Below are 19972 nucleotides of genomic sequence, written 5' to 3' on the forward strand. Positions count from 1 at the left end.
CGGCGTGGCCAGGAATGCACAAGCAGGGCTACGTACAGCTCCAAATCTGTCAAAAGGAGGTTCTCCTTTTACTGAGGAAATTCAGTTCGTACATCAGTACCCACCAAAATAGCTGAAAGGAAGCACAGGGAAATGAGTGGGAAAGCAAAGTGGGGTTTTTCTGCTTTGCTGCCAACAGGCAGTAAGGGCTGCTCCTGCAAATCCTTTTCACTGGGGAGGACGTAACCACGCAGAGCACCCACCCCTTGCAAAGCAGCCCCATGCACACCTGCTCCCCAGCAGCAATGCCTGAGGTATGCACAGAGGGAGCAGAGCGCAGCTGCAGCTCCTGAAGGAGTTAACAAATCTGCCTCTGAGAAAGGAGGAAAAAAAAAGAAGAAGAAGAAAAAAAGCAGACATGTTTACAGTCTAGCTCCTCATAAAAGAAAAACAGCTTGTAAAAATAGCCTTGGCGACTTGTCAGCGTTAGATAACGTCTTTATCAGGGCTGGAGTTGTGGATGGTGGAAGGTGCTGTGGTTCCAAAGGGCAGTGGGCATCAGAAGGGTGATTTCAGCTGGAAACTCACCTGAACCAGAAGACCTTGAGCTGATCTGTGGCACAGGAGAAGATAACTCATCCCCTTCTGTGGCATAAAACCTCTCCATAGAGGAAAGCTTTGAGCAGAACAGCCTGGGCAGGGGGAGGTGAAGGGGGCACAGCTCAGTTCACCCCTCCTGGGTCCATCCAGCAGTCAGCTCCAGTCACCAGCAGCAGGGACAGCACTCAGGGCATTAATGAATTCCACAGCACTGAATAAAGCAGCTTATTTTATAGCTTTGCCATAAGAACTCACCCCTGGGTACTTATAATTAACTGGACTAGAGAGGAGCAATAAAGATTTCTTGGTGGTTTTTTTTTCTTTCTTTTCCTCAGCAATATTCTTTTCTTTTCTTTTCTGGAAAAAAAGTAAAATAAAATAAAATCACCACTGCTAATAAAGAAACCTCTGCTGCTATTCCCCTGTCTGGGTAGGAATATCGATCTCCATGCAGAGAGAAGACGCTTGCTTTCTTTATTGCACACGTAGCACGGGATGATCAATCTTTTCTGGCTATGGAAGATTGCTTAGGCTTTGTTTCCAGAGAAGTCCTGTAATTCACTGCTCTGCAGGACCATGCCCAGCCTCGCAGCCCCCTGGGATGGGACCTAGAGGCTGCAGGAGCTCACACTCCATCACCTGTTATCTCACTTCTTCCGCATGCAGGCTGCCTCCAGACAAAGTTGGCACGACAGAAGTCCCACTGACCTCAGGTGAATGGGACTGGATGCACACAGCAAAGGTTTCAGATGGAAACACAAGCCCATGTGTGAGCATCCCATCCAACAGCTGCTGATCCATGCAGCTACGTCTTTCGTATTCCACATCATTCCAAGCATAAGGGTTTTATTTTCCTTTATTGAAGCACACAAGTAGCCACCAAGGAAACTGTCACTTACACTGCAGTAATTGTAAAATCATATCAACACAACCATTTTAGAGGAGAATTAAAGAGCCTGCACTTCAGCTGGGCAGCTGAGCACAAGCTTTTAACTCCATAGGCACGGTACAATAAAGCTTTTGCTTCCAGGTTTTGTTGCTCTTCTTATAACTCCACCGAGCATTAACAGAATGCCTATACACATTCACTGCAAGGGCCACAGAATTACCCAAAAGCTCAGTAAACACACATTTATTGGTTACTCGATTATGTGAGATTGTTGCAGCATAGTCATTATAACAAAATCCTTATAAAAAGTGCCAAACACTTTCAAAGGACATAAATCTGTTTAAAAACACAACCAGGAGCTACAAAGGGAGCGTGGCTCTGCTGAGGCAGCCACCAAAGACCTCTCTGCTCTGCCTCGTGGCACTGCAAGGACAGCCCAGCAGCCACATCCCCACTCATACCCAACACCCCACATTGCATGGCTCAGAAGACCTCACACTGCCCATGACCAATACCATTGTTGCATCCATGAGTACAGCAGCCCATCAAGCTCGCTTTGTCACCATCTCCAAGGCATGCCTGGGGCTGTATGAGATTTCCTGGTGAGTGCCTGGGGATAAACATCCATCGCAAAGTGCTTACAGTGCCCAGACCTCCTCCTCTCCTGCAGCTACTCAGGGGAAGTGCTACTTGTAAAGTTCTCCCTTATATCCCCCTCCAGACTCCCAGTATAAACTACGAGAATGGTCCCAGCTTGCAGAGTTTACAAGGGACCCGGGTCCTACAGATGGGACTCTGGGACTGCATCTATATTTTAAGCCCAACCATAAGGGAAACACTCTACATAGAAATATAACATTGGATTCTTCTTTTCTTCTCCTTCTTCTTTTTTTTAAACAGCATATATAAAGAACATGACAGCATTAAAATAGTGATAAAGTGATACATTAAAAATACAGCATCTCATAGACCAGAGCACAAGGACTATATTCACGTGAAGTCTGTACAGTTCAGCTGCCATTGCAGCCGGCCATCTCCAAGCAAGGGCCACTGCTTTCCTTCCCAAATTTCCCTGTGGCCACGGTGCTTCAGGAAGAACACAGGCCCGCTGTCCCCGCAGAGGGCACTCAGTGGTTGGACTCTCCAGGAACACTTCCATTACTAAATGAAATGACTGAGCATTTCATTTTACACGAAGCTCCAGAAGAGGGGGGGGGAGAAAAAGGAAAATGGATCAAGGTTGGTAGAAGCTGTGGCGTCTCAGCAACGCTTCCCAAAGCTCTCAGCATCGCTGATGTCGCTTCGACAAAATAAATGAGCCATCTTTTGCATGGCCTGTACACATAGAGCAGATGGGGAGGCTGCAGGCTGCCCTTCCTACCAGAAACATCCATGTCTTCTGGAGGAGCTGCTGGGCTGTCTCTAAAATGGTTTCCACCTGTACATAGGTACGTGCGTTCATAGGCCACTCCATCCACTTCATTTCTTCCCTTCACTGAGGAAGATCACCAAGGCATGCTTGGCAAGGCAGACATCTTATACAATATAGCTGTATCATAGCAATATAGAGACGTGTATGTATATACAGACATTCTGTCCATTATTACAATGGGAAGATAATGCTAAAAACAAAAACAACAGCAGCATGTAAACAAGGATTTGTGTTCATTTCCTCCATCTTTTCCTCCTCCTCTCCCCCTCTCAGGTAGAGGATTTTCTGCAGAGCTCTCCAGTTCCCAGCAGCTTGAATTTCCCTTTCCGCCAGCTCTGCTCCCTCCCCGCATCCTTCCCCTTATGATGACTCATCCTGGAGATGATCTCGGGTTTTGTCTGACGGCTGTTGCCCACTTTGGCTTCAGCAAAGTCTTATTTCGGAGCGGTGCCGCAGGAATAAACCCATGTACACAGAGAGGTACAAGAGCAGAGGATCTGAAACGACTCAAGGAGGAAAAAAGAAATGGAATAGTCTGCATTTGGTCTGTCTCCCAGCAGCAGAAGCGTAAGATGCAGGAGCAATGCCTGTTTCAAACCCTTAATTCCCAGATTCTCTATAGCCTTGCAAGCTGCCAGGGTTTCCACAGGAATCAAAAGGCCGATTTCAAACGTGCTCCACAGGGCAGGGCACGTCAGAACTAAAAATGCATTGAATCAGCTCTTTTGCATGCTCTTGCAGCGTCCAGTTTTCCCAACTCCCAAAATTGCTTCCTTGGTTTCTCAGTTTTGAGGTCCTGCTAAAGGGCCGTTATCTGAGTTAGCTCTGATGTGGGAGTGGTTGGACTCTGCTGGGCGACAGCCACCATGGGGATTTCCATGCCTAGTCAGGCCGGATTGTTAGTCCCCTCCGAGTTCTTGCAGGCATAAGCCACATCCTTGGCAATGCTGCACATCCTGTTGGACATCTGGAGCTCCGTCCTGAAGGCGGTAGGGAAGCAGAACTTCTTGAAGCAAGCCTTGAAGTTCTCATCTAGGAAGGCATATAGCACGGGGTTCAGGCTGCTGTTGGCATACCCCAGGGCTGTGCAGAAGCAGGAGATAGCCAGCTCGAGCTCGCTTTCAGCCTTGGCACCCAAGCACTGGACCAGCACGAAGATCTGGATGGGAGTCCAGCAGATTATGAAGACAGCCACCACTACCAGCACCATGCGGGTGATGCGCCTCAGGTTCCGGTCCTTCTCCTTGGAGCCTGAGAGGACACGGACGTTCTTGAGGCGTCTGATCATGAGACTGTAGCAAATGGTGATGATCAGCACAGGGATCATAAAGGAGAAGAGAAAAACGCAGATGCCAAACACTGGATCCCAGTAATCCACGGGTGAAGGGAGCTTAATTAGACAATCAATTTCTGCAAGGAAAAAATGAAAAGGAGGGGAAGGTCAGCAAACTCATATCAGGAACAGAAGCATTTTCACATTCCACTTCATTAAGGTATGTTTAATACTGAAAAACAATAGCAGCGATGCAAAGAAGCAATGACAAAGAGGAATGAGTTTAAATGGCTTTATAGCAGGGAAATTAGCCCGTTGATGAAACCAGTTCCCCCTCAGATGGCTCCCCAAGACCATAGAGCTCTCCTGGCCAGTGGCATTAAAAACCCCCCCCAGCCCTTGGTGTGTTTTGACTGACCATTGTTCTCATTCTCTGCAGATCCCATCACCATCGCTGGGATGCCAAAGACAGAAGCGAGCGCCCAGATGCAGACGTTCACCACTTTGGCCTTGTGAGGAGTGCGGATGTCCAGAGCTTTGATAGGATGGCAGATAGCGATGTAACGGTCCACGCTCATCATCGTCAGGGTGAAGGTGCTTGTGAACATGTTGTAGTAGTCTATAGAGATAGCAATCTTACAAAGGACATTGCCAAAAGGCCAGAAGCCAAGGAACGTGTCTGTACCCTGGAAGGGTAAGGTCATCAGACACAAGGTATCAGCCAGAGCGAGGTTAAAGATGTAAATGTTGGTTGCTGTCTTCATCTTGGTGAATCTGAAATGTGAAAACGAGCAATGGTTAGAGCTCCACCTGACCCAAATGGGTAAGGCATTGAAGTGTGCCAAAGAGGGTATTCATATTATGGAGATGCTTCTTCTTACCAAAGAGCTATACTGAATACTGCCACTTTTTTTCTGCCTCCCATGTGCTTCTACCTGGCTTCCACACTGATGGAAACGGTGCTTCCACAATCAGTCTCACTGTCAGAAAAAGCTTGTCCTCATTGACTACAAGCAAGGACAACGAACACTTGAGGCTGTCAGGTCAGATCGTGCTTTATGAAAAATGACTTCAGTAAGGCTCATCTAGGATTTCATCACATATGCCTTCATTATTATAAATACTGGTGAGAGCTTTACCCAGTAAGCTGATTTGAAAGGCATCATACGGTCCAGGAGTAAGATGATTAGCCATTCTGCATGGGCTCATAGCCAAAGGCTACAGTTAATGTGAGCTGTCAAAGCAGAACGGGTGAGATGGGCAGAGCTGGTTTAGCAGCAGACTACAAGATATCAAAAAAACCTGAAAGAAAAAAAAAAAAAGACACTTTTGGGATAAAGTCATGAGCCAACTCCAAATGATTTGTGTCACTCCTGTCACTTTTATCACAGGAACAGACTGCCCCGAGAGATTCACCTTGCTCCGGTGTTAGTCGTCTCCCCTTTGCACATGGGAAGTGATGCAAGGAAAGATGTGATCATCTGCCCAAGGATACACAGAGTGTGCAGGAATGGAAGCTCAGCTGTGACTCCAAGGGCACCTACCCTTTCAGCTCCAGGATGCTCCTCTCATGGACATAGGAGCTAACAAGCTGATATCATTTTAAAACTTCATTTCATCAATTGTTCAACATACTAATGGCCTTCAGAGAAGCATTGCCAGAAATGGCAGACAGCAATATGTATTAACAGCAGACAAGTTCATTTGGGGGCAACACCAAAGCCCATAAACCACCATACAACCTGCACTTTGATATACGTGCTGGAATATTATGAGGTCTGATTTAACCTAACATGCTCTTTTGGTCCAATTGAGTTAGAAGAGCAAACCCAGAGCTGCGCACCTCAATCGACACCATACTCCTCCTAGATGATGTGGGCTTTGACTCCTGGTGGGTGATCTGGGAACACTGTCACTGCTACACTCAACTCCACCTGGACACAGGGTGACTTAGTGAATTCGCACCCAGAGAACCCACAGCTGGGAATCTGAAGCCCATTTTATCCTGCCAGAGCTTGTGTTAGAAGCCAGGTGTTTGGAAATGCCTTCTGCCAGACTGTAGCTTCAGAAAGCAAGAACAAAGGAGCCTATGTTTGCCCTTGAAAGCCAAGGGGAGCTTTTGGAGCAGGTGAGTGTTGACGGAAGCATTTGATGTTCCCACGTAAGTCTCAGTCAGGCGGCTCCTGGCCCAGAAAGCACAGCAGCAGAGCAAGGCAGCAGGTTCTTAGAAAGATCAGAACTTATACAACCAAAAGCAGTAAAGGAAAAATACCAGCATCCTTCCTGTTATGAAGAGACAAGCAAGTAAGGCAGCATACAAAACCAGCACAACCTGGAAGCTGTCAGGCTTTAGTGCTTCAGGGCTTCCCTTGCAATTCTGCCTTAGGAAGAAAGAAGATTCCATGCTGCACAGCATCACTGCTCTGTACCAGCACACAAAAACACATGCAGATAAGTATTGTCAGCTCATGCTTCAGGAAGTTAAGTCACCAAAGTCTGCCTTAGCAGATACCTCTTGGGAGCATTACTGTCTGTGTCTCTCAGTCCAGGCTTCCCAAAGGCCAAGCATATTCCCCACACCCATGCAATTGCACTGGGAGGCAATTCATCAGCACACCTCCATCTCACTCTTCCATCACTAACACTATAACTTGAGGGAATAACAGCTGCATTTTTGAGCAAAGATGGCCCATTTAACCACTAGGTTAAAAACTATATGTACGTATTTCTGAGCAACAGGAGAAACAAGCAGCCATCCACCAATCCACCTGCATCCTCCTGCCGACCTTCATGTGGATTCTGAGGCTGATTTTTGTGCTCTTCAAAGGTGGGGAAAATAATTTGCACCTAATTAATTACTTCTAGCTTCACTTTTTCCACATGCTGAGAGCCAACAGCCATTATCCCAACAAACCGATGTACCCAAACATTTCCAGAATGTTCAGTACAAACAAAAATCAATTAATCACTTCTCCGCGGATTAACCTTTCTTCTCTTTTCCTCTGGGAACTGAGAATGTTCCCTTTCTTAATCTGAACAACAGCAACAAAAAGAAGACAAATTAAACTCTCAGGCTCAAGGATGCACATAAGTTACCCCCCCCCAGCCCCCCTGTGGCACAGCTCTGGCACTGACAAGGTCTGCACGCAGGGCACAAGCTCCTGCTGAGCCACTTTCTTGCACTCGGTCACAGAGGTAATTTCCTAATGGAGCATCACCCACAGGGTGCTCCAGCTGCTCTCAGCTCTCCACCCCACTCCACCTTTACCATAAATGTAATCCTGCTTCGTTCTTATGCTCCCCCAGCTTCCAAAACCTAAGAAGAATAAAGACCCGTAGAGCAACTCAGCACTTGTTGTCCCCCTCCTTTCTGCTAAGTGGGCCTCCAGCAGTGTTACATGGGGGAAATCCTTCAGGAAAGGGAACCTGCATTTTGGTGGAGGAGGGGAAGCAGGCGGCTTTTCCACACGCTGGCTCTGAGGTTCTGTTTCTCAGAAGGATGGATTCTGCTTCTGGCTGAGCCTCAGGGCAAGCTGCAGTGCTGTTGTTTTGGCACTGTTCGTCCTGTCCATCCAGCTGCTGTACAGCACGCAGACACCCCAAGGGGAAGGATCAGCAAAATCAGATCCTGGAACAGAGCTGAAGGCATCAGGGCAGAGGGAACAGAGCGAAGCCTTCACACCCTGGGGAGCTGTGAGCATCACCTCCAGGAGCCCTCTGCCTCTTTGAGCCTCTTGGCATCAGAAGCTCCAGCTCATTGGGATGCAGACAGTCCCTTCATCCCCTTCCAGGACATGCACAGATCTGCAGCAGGGCAGGGAAGCAAAACAGCAGAAAAAGCTCTGGAGGGATTTTGCAGAGCTGCTCCAGCCCTGACAGCAGGAATCTGTGAAAATCAGTGACATCCCAGCTCCCAGGCTGCCTTTAGCCCACAAGTTGAACAAAGCTGATATTTCCATCTGGCACAGACTGTCCTGCTTTGTGTCATCTTAGCCACGTACTCGCACGGTGCTCTGCACATCTCTCCTGCTCTGATCACTCTCTTGCAGCCAGCTCATCCTGGAATTTCTCCCCCATTTAAGTCTGTTTGTTCCTAACGATTCAACATGCCACAAACAGCACATTTCAGAAATGAATTTCAGACTGTGGAGCCAGACAACAATGAAAAAGCAGCCACCATCAGCAGTACATAAATCCTATTCATTACCTGGGCAAGATCGTGACCAATAAGCAGGGGTTAAGGAGGATGCCACAGCACTGGTATGATATGGTATACTATGATACTACTATGATACTGGTGCTTTGGGACAGGAAAATTCTCTTGCCCTTTGAGACTCCACAGTCCACTCTCTGCTATGCTGAGGGTTACAGCTGTGCCAACCCCTGCAGCTCACCTTGGGGCTAGCAAGGATGCTGAAGGCTGCTAGGATGAGGGCTCTGGGTTAAGGAGGGTGATTGACAGCAGCTGCTCTGCAGCAGGATGCTCTCATCCCCATGAACACGCTCCATCTACCTCTGCTGGACAGATAAGAGTCCTAAATGCTGGCTCTACTGCCGGGAACTGCCCAGTTCCAAAAAGCACTGCAAACACTGGGAACCAAGTCACAAATCAAACATCACTCAATTACTGTTGCATATGGGCAACTCCCTTCAACTCATCCCACCAGAGCCAAGGGAAACCAAGAGAAGAGGCACTGGATCTGCAGGAGCTGTCAGTGGGAGATGGGCAGGAATGCCCCATGCCATGGGCACAGCTTGTCCATGTCCACAGATGCAGACCTGATTCCCCCCCTCCCTCCCACTCTGTACAGCACAGATCCCTCCACGTGGGTTTTCCTTCCCTGCAATTTACAACAATTGCCTTTTGTTTTGTTTTGTTGCTGTTTATACTCCAGGAAAAACCAGGAGCAGCCAATGTGGAGAGAGCAGGGATCCCAGCTGACCTCGCTGCGTCCCCTGGGTCTGCATTGCATTAACCACTCACTCAATTTCAGCTCTGAGCCGCGCAGATGGTCAACACTCTTCCATTAAAAAGCTTTCTATTAAGAAATCAGCATCTCTGAGATGTCCTATTAACTTCATTTTCCCTGTCTCATCACAGCCAGCTGCCCTCAGCCTCCAAGCACAGGGATTGATGGAGGTTTCCAGCAGAAGGACAGACAGCACAGCCCTACAGGACAGAAGCAGCAAGACAGAGCTAAGGCTGTGAATAAAGGCATGGGGGTCTGGCATCTAAAACTCCTAAAGAGCTGCCTGAGCTGCTTTGTAACCATGTACATAAGCCCAAGAGATGAGGCTTCATTTCCAGGGAGGCTGATCCCAATGAGCACATTCAGCACTAAGGAAGAGTCCTCCAGACCATCACTGCCAATCATTACAGCAACACAACTCAAGGGAGAGGGCTCCCCAGGCCAGCAGCTTTGTGCTGCTCATCATCCCCCCCCTCCAGCACTCCGGTGGCCACGAAGCTTCAGGGCTTGGTCTCTCTCACACGCCAATGCTTTGGTAGCTCTCATGTATAGGGAAAGGCAAGGCAGCTGGGTCTGCACCACCTCAACCCATAGCCCACAGGTCAGCCATGTCCAGTACCATTGTGAAAGCAACACATCTCCCTTTTCTTCCTGAAAACAAAGGTTTGGGGCACCCAGCATTGCAGAGATCAATGATAAGAGAGAAACCCAGCAGCCACTCACCCCCGCTCGCTCCTAAAACATTCTCTGCATCATGATGTTCAACTCCTTGTTCTACCCTCATTAAAAGCAGCACAGGAAATGTATGCAGAAGAGAGCAGACAAACAGCAGGAGGAGGGAGGGGAGGCATTATCTGGGCTGGCAAGGAACTCCACAATGAGCAAGCAGAACAAAGCCCCAGACAAGGCAGATTTGCACAATAGGCCCTTTACTGTCCAAGAAATAGTGCTCCTGAGAAGAGCCCTTCTCAGTCTTATCCAATTAGTGCCTGGAGCACTGGAAGTGGACTGGCAGTCACGTGGTGACCGGCGCTACAAATTAATAGCTCCAAACGTTAAATCACTCCAAATACAATAGAGAGGTAGGTTGGTTTTTACAACACGGGGGGAAAACCCAGAGGAGGTTTGGAATACGGTGGGTTTTTCTTTTTTCTCTTCTGTCTGAAATACCAGGAGATCCCAAACTTTTCCCTCTGGGCTACGAACGAACTCATCCAAACAGAACAAATCGCCCTTCCTGAAGCCTCCCATTTCCTTCAGCACTGATTTTCGAGGCTTTGTGTTTCCCCACTCCCTGAAAAACAGAAAGCAATTACTGCCTGCATCACCAAAACGTTTAGTAGAAGAAAATACACCCATTTCTTACAAGTAGTCCCGTTATCTCCAGTGAAACATAAGCATGGAAAGGTGAAAAGAGCTCCTGAAGGATGCAACACAGTAGATTTGCCCATCTTTCTCCATCAATGGAAGCATCATTGCTGAGAATCCCCAAAATACATTGTTTTACCAGCAACCAGTGCTCAACCCACTAGAAACGATGCAGCTTAAGGCACAAAGTCCAGCAGCACTCACGTTCAAGAAGTCAGCCAGGCCAACAGCAGCATCCTCACACCCTCATATTAACTTGGCAGCTCTGTGTCAATTTGTGTGCTTGGCCATGGTCAGGTTTGGGATACTGGGTTTGTTTCATCACTGCGTCTGCTCCAGTGAGCAAGAGCAAGGAAATATAAGTTCTGGACAGGGATACTCAAAAGTTGCTGCTACTCTGTGAGCCCAGAAGGGTCATTGCCTATTGCAGCTCAACGTTGGTCTCAGCCAGTAGTGAGTTCCCAGAAGATACCAATGGGGAAGCAAAGGACAAGATGTTCCAGGGGAAACTCCAGAGCTAAATCCCACTTTTTCTCAGGCCCCATCTATATTGTTGGAAGGTATCCAAGCCCAAAGGACCAGAACAGAAGCCACTGTTCTGGAAGCATAGCCCTACACAAGCACAGCACATCCCACTTGCCCAGGATGCTGGGTTGGGTTATTTGTGTTCTTGCTGACACATCAGCCACCATCCTGGGGCTCTCCTTGCTCCTTAGAGATACCCCTTCTCCCCAGAGGCCAACACATACACGCTGTCAAAGAAACCAACACCCAGCCCACTTCCATGAGGATGAAATGATGGCAGCTGCTCACATTCCCATTCTGCAGCCAGCAAGAGAATTCTGAGCTCCTCCTGCCACACACCTAAGGCTCACACACACTCTGGGCAAGGACTCCCTCCCCTGCCTGCACAGCATCTCATGCACCCCCCAAGCAGCTGCGGGACAGGAACTTTTCATTGGCAGATTTGCTGCTCACTGCACACACACAACCCCACAAGCACTGCACTATGAACAGAAACACAAGCAATCCCAGTGTGGCATTGCTATGCTGCAGACCTTCCCACCCATCTTCAGCTTCCCCAGCAGTGCTGCAATCCCTTCTCCTCTCCAGAAACCCATCCACAGGAAGAGCTCTGCTGGGCAGCTCAAGGAACAGGAGAGTCACTTTGTCCTTGTGGCAAAGACCTAACCTCTGCTCAGTGACACTTCATTTTGCAGCACCTCCCCCAGCACAGCTGTGTGTGTTCAGTGGAGAGATGCTTTGGGAGCAAAGGGGCTCCTGGAAAGAGCAGGATTTAATCTCAGTGTCCGAATATCTGCTAATTATTTTAGTTGTCTTTGTTGAGGGCGAAAACAAAAGTTTGCAACGAGTTTTCTGCTCTGGCATCTCTCACTTGCATCAGGAATGTTCTAAGATTGATATAGAATAGGAGCTGATTCTATAGCACACACAGCACTGAGACCGCAAGAGGGATGCTGGCACTTGACACAGAATCGCAGCCCCAGTGGTTGCAGGAGCTTACTTTGTACTTGCAGGGTTTCTGACTGCAAGAAATAAGGTGGTTCAAACCACAGCAGGAGCAGGCAGAGAGGTCAGGCAGTGCTGCAGGAGCAGCCCAGGCTCTGAGCTGTCCTCCTGCAAAGTTTCCCCAACTCCAAAGCCAGGGAAGTTGCCCTTATCTCTTCAGCATCCTGTTGCATCTTATTTACACCCATATTTCCCATCGAGGTGGAAAAAGCTGCATGAATTGCACTTTAGAGGCAGAAAAATGCAAGTCTGAGCTTCCCAGTAAGCCCTACCCCTCAGAACTTGGTTCAGCTCCCAGGTAGAGCAGCACCTGCACCCACAGCAGGCTGCTAGGCACAGTGCAGGGGGAAGATGTCCCACAGAGCAGTGGGCACCCCCTGCACGCTCCCAACACTCCACCTTCCTCAGGATGCCCCACTCCCGACCCAGCAGCTTACAAAAAGCCCCACTTATCAAGCAGATCTGCTCGCTCTGTTCCATTCTCTGGGTTAAACTTTAGGAGGCACCAGAGGGCAGCTGAAAGCTGGTGGGAACCTTCACCATGCCCAGGAAGGGAGGGGGGAAAAAAAAAGAAGAAAGCCCCAACATATCAAACCTAAACCATTAAATAGACACCACACCATTACCTCTAAAGCACATTGCAATTACCGGAGAATCACCAGCCCTCTCCTCCTGCAGCATTGATTTATTCTCACGAGGTGCCCTCCCTGCTCCCAGCCCTCCCTTGCAAGCTGCCTGCTGCCTACCTGACGATCACATACATGACGGAGCAGTTGCCCACCAGCCCCACAATGCACACAATGGAGTAGACAACCACAATGGTGATCTTGATGCTCAGCGGCAGGAAGCTGTCCCCCGTGCCGTTGTTGAACCAGTTGCTGGGGAGAAAGCTCAGGTTCAGCATGGAGGAGTCGTTCAGCAGCTTTCTCAGGTCGGGGTCTTCCAAAATATGGGCAGGGAAGAGGGGGTCCATCGTGAACCAACAACCTGTGCCAAGGACCTGGGGGGCACCGAAGAGAGAGTTTTAAGATCTGCTGGTGAAACGGGCAGTTCAGGGCACAAGGAATGCTAAGGATGATGTATTGCTGGGGAGCGTGCAGCTTCCCCTCCAAGCTCCCCAGGAGCACGGAAATGGGATTCAGACTCCAGAGCTCAGGGAAACCTGAGCTCAAATATCTCCACACCGCCAGCACAGCGGGAATGCAGGCTGCACAACTCCATCCCTCCCGGGCACTGGGAGACCCCCCACCCATATCCCACAGCCCGGATGAGGCTGGAAACCCCTACTGCAGCTTCGTGCTCCCCAAACACCCCCTACAGCAGCCTCCAGCCGGGGCTCCACGCTCACCCCACCCCTCCCCCCCTTTCTGTCCAAAGCCAGCTTGCTGCAGCCCTGCAGCATCCCCTGCAAAGCGGTAGGAAATGCCCAAAGTTAATATATATAAAAGATACAGAGATACGTAAACCCCCGCTGGCTGCTTACCTGCGTACGGATTTCCCTTCTACTGCGGCCGCATTCAGTCAGCCCCGCAGGGAACAAAGCCGGGCTGGGCACGGCCGGAGGCTCCGCTGGAGGGGCTGCACCCCCGGAGCGCAGGTTTTAAGGAGCAGGGAAGGATGGGGGGAGAGAAGGAGAGAGAGGGAGGGAGGGAAGGAGGGAGGACGGCGGCTGGGCAGAGCCAGCCCGGCTGCCTGGCTGCTGTCACTGCGTAAAAGCAAAGCGAGGTTGGGGGGGGGGGGGGGGGGGGGGAGAAGAAAGGAGGGAGGGGATGGATTAAAAAAAAAAGAAAGGGGGAAAAAAAAAAGGAAAAAGCCAAACCCACCAAAGCGGAGCGAGCCCACACCTGCGGGCTGCGACCCCACCGCTCGGAGCTGCCACCCTCCCCCAGATACCCCACAGATGGAGGGGGACTCCAGCACCGGTCCCCAACCCTACCCGCAGTCCCCGGCAGTGTCCCGCACCCACCTGGGGCAGCTCCGCAGCTGGGAGCTCTGAGCGCTCCCCGAGCAGAGGTAGAATTTGGGGAATTTAACCTAGAAAATGGTCAAATGGCACGGAGGGCTGAGCCGGGGCTCTCAGAGCTATGGTGGACAAAGTGGGGAGGGGTGTAACTGAGAGCATCCCCTGCTTTGTCTCAGTTCGAGGAGCACACGGAGCTTCAGAGCTACAGACCCTGCCCCCCCCTCCTGAATCCAGCCATGGGATGTGACCACAGCTACAGCTGTCTGTTATCCCCATACACAGGGGGAAAATGGGACCGTGGGGTCTGCCCCATTCTGATCCCATACCAAGGGCACCCTGCCTGCAGGGCCTCATGCTCTGCTGCCCCGCTCACCTGTCACAGATGGCAGAAGCAGTTTTCCAGCAGTTTTGGGGTGCAGCACACATTGGTATGGCCCAGGGGGCACAGAGAAAGACTACTGTCTCCTTGGGCAGCAAACACTGCTTCTCTTCCAGAGTCCACAGGCAGCCCAGGAGAGCAGCTTGGGCCCAGCAGACAGCCCTTGCTGCTCCAGTTCCACATTAAAGCTTGCCTGGGGATATTTAGCACAGAAGCTGCACCTTCCTCACCAGTAATGGTATGGGAACGTGCAGCAGTGTTCCTAAATGCTTCCATGAAAGCAGGTCCCAGATCTGAGAGGGAACAAAGCCCACAGCAGAGATCCAGCCCTCTGTGTGATGCAGGAGTCCTGGTGTTTGAAAGAGTTTTGGTCAGTCCATTAACAGGCGTGTGAAATAAATTTGGGATGAGACATTAATAGTTAATGGATTGATTTTCAGAGGCTGAAGAGAGAACAGCAGTAGATCAGAGAAGAGAGCTCACCTGGATAGCCTTCATGCTGCTCAGTGACCTCTCACATAGGAAAATCCAACATATTCCTGCTGCACATTCAGTCCCAATCTCTCTCTGTTCTGCTCAATGTGACCACAGCCCTGATCCAATCACCAAATCATTTGAGGTAGAAGGGACCCCTCAAGACTGTCAGTCCAACACTCCCTGCAGTGAACAGAGACACATCTCCATCATGTTCCCAGTGCCCCTCCAGCCTGACCCTGATTGCCTCCAAGCCCCCACTTCAATCGTGGAAGTCCACATTAACAAAAGAGATCACTATTCCTTCTGTTCTCCCCAGGATCCCCCCCCCCCAGTTCAGTGGGCAGACTGCCATCCTATGGCAGCTTCCTTCCTCATCAGAGTTCTTCCCTGCACCCTCTGGGGTCTCCACACCAAAACAAAGGCTAGCAAGATTTCACCTTTGAGGTCCAAAAGGGATTTGGATTTCTCCCAGCCCATTTCTTGGGAAAAGAAAGGGATCAGCTCTTCTGCTGGAGGGCTTCTATGCAGACAGCAAAGTAATAAAAGAAATGAGCCCAAAACAAAACCCTCCTTCCAGGTGATGGATGCCCAGGAGGTGCACATGAAGGCAGCAGAGAACGCTATAAAGAGATGCTGGATTTGCAGGATGCATCCAGAGCATCGACATGAATCAAGGACACATTCAGAGCAGGCACCATCCCCTCCCTCCCTGTTCAACCCCCATCTTCCACCGAAGGAGATGAAGCCCCTCCATCAGAGCTGCTCTGCCACCTTCAGCACACTTTGCTGTGCTATTTAATCAAGGCCGTTGTGAGCAGAGAATTAATTTTGCAAGATGGGAAATTATTTCTAACAGAGAGATGGAGGTAGATTGGGGGATGCGGAGCTTGCTGGGCTGGTAGGAGAGCAGAGGGTCAGATACCCATCTATCACTGCAGGGCTGACAGGCACTAAGTGCATGCAAAACTCTCATTAGCAACATTTGCACTCTCACCAACAATGGGCAGGCAGAATGTGTTCTTTGGGTACTGATATTTACTCCCCAACTCAGCAACTAACAACATGCACAAGCCCATGCTATAAGCACTGAGAGCACCTCTGGCTGACGAGCACACCCTTCTCCCATCAGAACTGATGGCACTGACACACATCACCATTGGAAGCACATTGCCACTGATCAAACCACTTGTTTCCCTATGCTAGGCTAAATTATTTAGGAGGGTGAGAAACAACAGGCAGACAGCTTTGTTCTCTGCCATTAAACAGGTTTGTAAGCACAAAAAGGTCCTGCTTTGTGGATCAGAAGTTTAAGCTTTTCAAGGGTCAGCTCTGAGCATTGCTGCTCCCTTCAGCAGGTCAGTGCTGAGCAGCATCACCAAGCACTGCATCTTTCAGCACCAAGGAAACAAGCAGAGCAGGTATCAGCATTTTATATAGAAGAACTGCATGGCAGATAGAAATATTAGAGCAAGATTTTTCCAGAGATGGAAAACATGCAGAACAAGCATGGAAAGTGAGACCTGGGGCAGCCAAGCTGCGGAAGAGTGCAGGGCAGTCCCAGCTCACCCTGCAATGGCTCAGCAAGACAGGAGAGATGCTGGGCTCCATTTATGAGCACGGACTGCTTTACATAATGCCACAGACCCGTGGCAAACAGCATCAGAGGAGCTGACAGGAAGTAATGAACGAAAATTCAGGGCAGAATGGAAAAAACAGCCATCTCTCAGGCTCAAAACCACCTCTCCAGAGTCCCTCCTGCAATGGGATTCAGCACTACTTCACAGAGATGGTGCTGACAAATTCTCTTCCTCCAGCTATGTTATAAATCATGCAAGAACGCGAGGGAAGAAGGATTCCTGAAGTGGATTATCCGCCTTCCATCACTGATGAACAGCTTTGAAGAATGAGAAATAACATCTATTAAGAAGAGGGCACGCTGACTTCAATATTTGCAGTGTGAATTCATTGTAACTTTCATATTTCCTCCATCAGTCTCCTTTTGGAGAAGTCTCCATAGACCCTTTTCAGGGATGCTAAGCATCAGAACTGATAAGTTAAAAAATAAATAGAAGTTCAGTAGGAACAAGGAGGGGAACATCCAGCATCCGAAAAATAAAAGCTCCTCCAGGTTTCAACCTGCCCTGGGATGCTCCCTAAAGCCCAGCTAAGGGAATGGGGCCAATGGGATGCCACATCCCTCCTCTTTTCCTTCCATGAGGATGGAGATTCTCAGGGAGAGCTCACAGTGGGGATCCAACCCGCACACATCACACCATGAATACACACCCAGACATGAGCATGAGGACAACAGATGCAGCAGGGCTCTCCCATCCCAGGTCCATGCTTCTGCTCCCAACACACGTACCAGAATCAGAATGTGACCTGTGCCTGCTTTCTGCACCTCAAAATCCCAGCCCACAGCTGAGGCTGCAGGCAAGGACTGATCCACAGTGGGCACAACACAGAACAAAAATCTCACACAAGAGACAGCTGATCCCTGGGAGCACCTCAGCAGTAAAAGTGGTATCAACTTATTGCTCTCATAAAGCAGTAGGACAGGAAAATGAATGTAATTCCAACCCACCTTAAGCATAACACAGATCTCTCCACTTTTCCTCTCATCTTTCTCCTTCTATTTGCTCTCCAGCACCCAAATCCACATGGTTACCATGCAAGGGAATACATCTGCTCCCACTCCATCCCCTGGGAGCACAGAGTGGGAAAAGAGAGAGCCATTCCACCCCCAAAACCTGAGCACAAGAAGAACTGCTTCAGTTCTGCTCAGTTCCTCCCATGTTCCTTATGTCTTGCTCATACCCCTCAGCCACGTCCAGAGAGAGGGCAGCTGCCCACATCAGGGGTGTCACAGCCCTCAGGCATCACAGCACCTCCATAAGGGGTGCAACTTCACATCAGCAGCCACCTGTATTTTGCAGGACAGCATGGTATGGTGGTGAGCTGAACCTCACTGCTTACAGGTAATTCAAGCCAATCACATTCCCATCATAAGTTCATTTAAAGCAAAATCCCTCAAGTTCCAAGAGAAGAAAGCGAGCGCCTGACGTCACCCCCCCTTCACTGATATTTTACTGTTTGCCACCATTATTCACAATTTCCCAGGGAGTGATCATATCAGGTGGTTCTGAACGAGCCCATTAGCCATCTTCTCTGTAACATTATATTCCTCTTTACAATCTCATTCCTTTTTCCATCTCAAACCCATCAAGTTTGAAGCAAGCAAATCTCTCCAGTCTCACGAGACAAACCATCCTTCCTCTGGCCATTCCCTCCCCAAGACATGGATTCCACACTCCCACCCACCTGAGGGCAGCCCCTAAAGCATTCACCTGTTCCACTTTCTAGCAAGAAGAAGTTAAAGATGCTTACTGGAGATTTCAAGGAATTGCAGAGGGATTTATATTCCTATCCATTTTCTAGAGGCTTGAATATCTGCCTTTGGAAGATTCCAGTCCCTGGCAAAACCATCACTAGGAAGAGAAAAAAAAAGAGATAAATGGAAGACAAATGCTAAGGAGCCATCAGCTAGGTACAGAAGATGTATGTAAATAATATGCAACAAGCAGCAGATCCATAAGGCCTTCTCGCATATGCTATTTATGCGACTGTCAAGCTCGTTCTGAAGATGTCATGCAAAGAGCCATGCCAGCAGTGCTGTACATATGCTCCAAATTTCATAATGTTATGTGGGATTGAGAGTCAACTGCTCTGCTGGGATGAGTGGTTTCCAGAAGAGCTGTACTGCTTTGCAGGAGCCAAAAACCAGGGCCTGAAGGTTTGACAGAAAAGGGTAGCACCTCTAAATAGTGCCCCAAAGATCCAGCCATACAAACCCCATAAGCACAGCTCCCTCTGAAAAACAGCACCCCTCAAGAGAACAGCCTCCCCTTGTTCTATAGCACACTGCCCTGCTCACATACTTCCTCCAACTCAAAGCCTTACCTAGAAGCAGAGCAATCACTACCAAGCTGCTCCCACACTTCCCTCCCCACCCCCTACATGGCCCTTTTATGCCCTCTTCCCAACATGCCCCACCTGTGCCCAACACAGCACTGGGACCCATTGGTGCCACCTGGGCTGCAGTTTTCCTGCACTAATGATCTGGGATCTGGTTGGGCAGAAGAACTGATGCTGGTAATGAGTGTGTGTGTGATGAAACCAGGACTTTGAATGTGAAAAAAATGTGTGAAAAGTATCTGAGAGACAGATATCCTACTACAACTTCCAGTTCTGAACGTGACAAGTCTGTAAGGAGTAGATAGCCTAACACACTCATCACTGTTGGGCTCTCAAACACAAACAGAATAATAGAAGCCCATAGAGAACAGAGCTGGTATTGGAGGAGACATAAAGCTCCTTCCAGGTCCTCCTAGGACATGGCAGCTCTTCTGCGCATAGGATCACTGAAGTTGGAAGTTACTGAAGTTGGAAAAGACCTCCAAGGCCACCAAGTCCAATCCCAACCCATCCTACCGTGCCCACTGACCGCATCCCTCAGTGCCGCATCTCCATCTCATGACGTGTGATTGAAGCTTGCTTATGCAATAAAAGATCTGCACAGGTCATGTTTCCACACAGCTGGGGTCTGGTGTAGAGTTGTTAGACCCCTCTGAGGGGTCAGCCATGCAAGGGGATGGGCTCAAGGGCAAAAAAATCCTCAACTTTTGTTTAATAATAATAATAATAATAATAATAATAATTGAGAGCTCTATTCAGATCTTTCCCTTGCATGAGATGACCCTACAAGTCTTAAGAAGCATTATCTAAAGCTATCAACTGGTTTTATGTAAATCTGAACGAGTGCTAAGGAAAGGGGAAGGGAAAGAGAGTGGGAAATGGCATTTCTGAAATGGTTCCCATACCTCAGGGTCAATAATTATACTTCTAGAGGTTTGGATCTGTGCTTTCCTGCAGACTTCAGGCTTCCACAGAATGAGGTTATACAATGGTCTTGGTGCTGCCTCCGCTATAACCTAGTAGTGCAGCAGCTCAGTCCTGCAGTCACAGTGGGTGGGGGTTAAGATTTGTGCAGGAATGCCTTTTAATGCCTCCTCATCAGTGCGAATCTCGGAGTATGACAGTAAAATCTAAACG

At 49.2% G+C, this 19972-nt stretch overlaps 1 protein-coding gene across 1 annotated transcript; it reads right to left on the reverse strand.

The window, feature by feature from the left end:
• Positions 1-1420: 1420 nt before the first annotated feature.
• OPRL1 (opioid related nociceptin receptor 1) lies at positions 1421-18310 on the reverse strand. Its single transcript, XM_072350228.1, has 7 exons — positions 18248-18310; positions 14867-15040; positions 14378-14732; positions 13525-13746; positions 12788-13041; positions 4592-4947; positions 1421-4310 (listed from the first exon to the last, which is right to left on the reverse strand). The coding sequence occupies exons 5-7, from the start codon at positions 13012-13014 to the stop codon at positions 3787-3789; spliced, it is 1107 nt and encodes a 368-aa protein (XP_072206329.1). The 5' UTR covers positions 13015-13041; positions 13525-13746; positions 14378-14732; positions 14867-15040; positions 18248-18310; the 3' UTR covers positions 1421-3786.
• Between the last annotated feature and the right edge of the window lie 1662 nt (positions 18311-19972).

The sequence above is a fragment of the Excalfactoria chinensis genome, chromosome 15 (assembly GCF_039878825.1).
Source record: "Excalfactoria chinensis isolate bCotChi1 chromosome 15, bCotChi1.hap2, whole genome shotgun sequence".
Classification (NCBI taxonomy): Eukaryota; Metazoa; Chordata; class Aves; order Galliformes; family Phasianidae; genus Excalfactoria; species Excalfactoria chinensis.

What these genes read in the sequence shown, in the direction of transcription:
- OPRL1 (XM_072350228.1), bottom strand. Translation starts at nt 13,014, where the DNA reads ATGGACCCCCTCTTCCCTGCCCATATTTTGGAAGACCCCGACCTGAGA. An exon ending in GTCATGTATGTGATCGTCAG is followed by an intron (nt 4,948 to 12,787) that starts GTAGGCAGCAGG and finishes TTCACATTTCAG; the next exon opens with ATTCACCAAGATGAAGACAG. An exon ending in TGCAGAGAATGAGAACAATG is followed by an intron (nt 4,311 to 4,591) that starts GTCAGTCAAAAC and finishes TTTTCCTTGCAG; the next exon opens with AAATTGATTGTCTAATTAAG.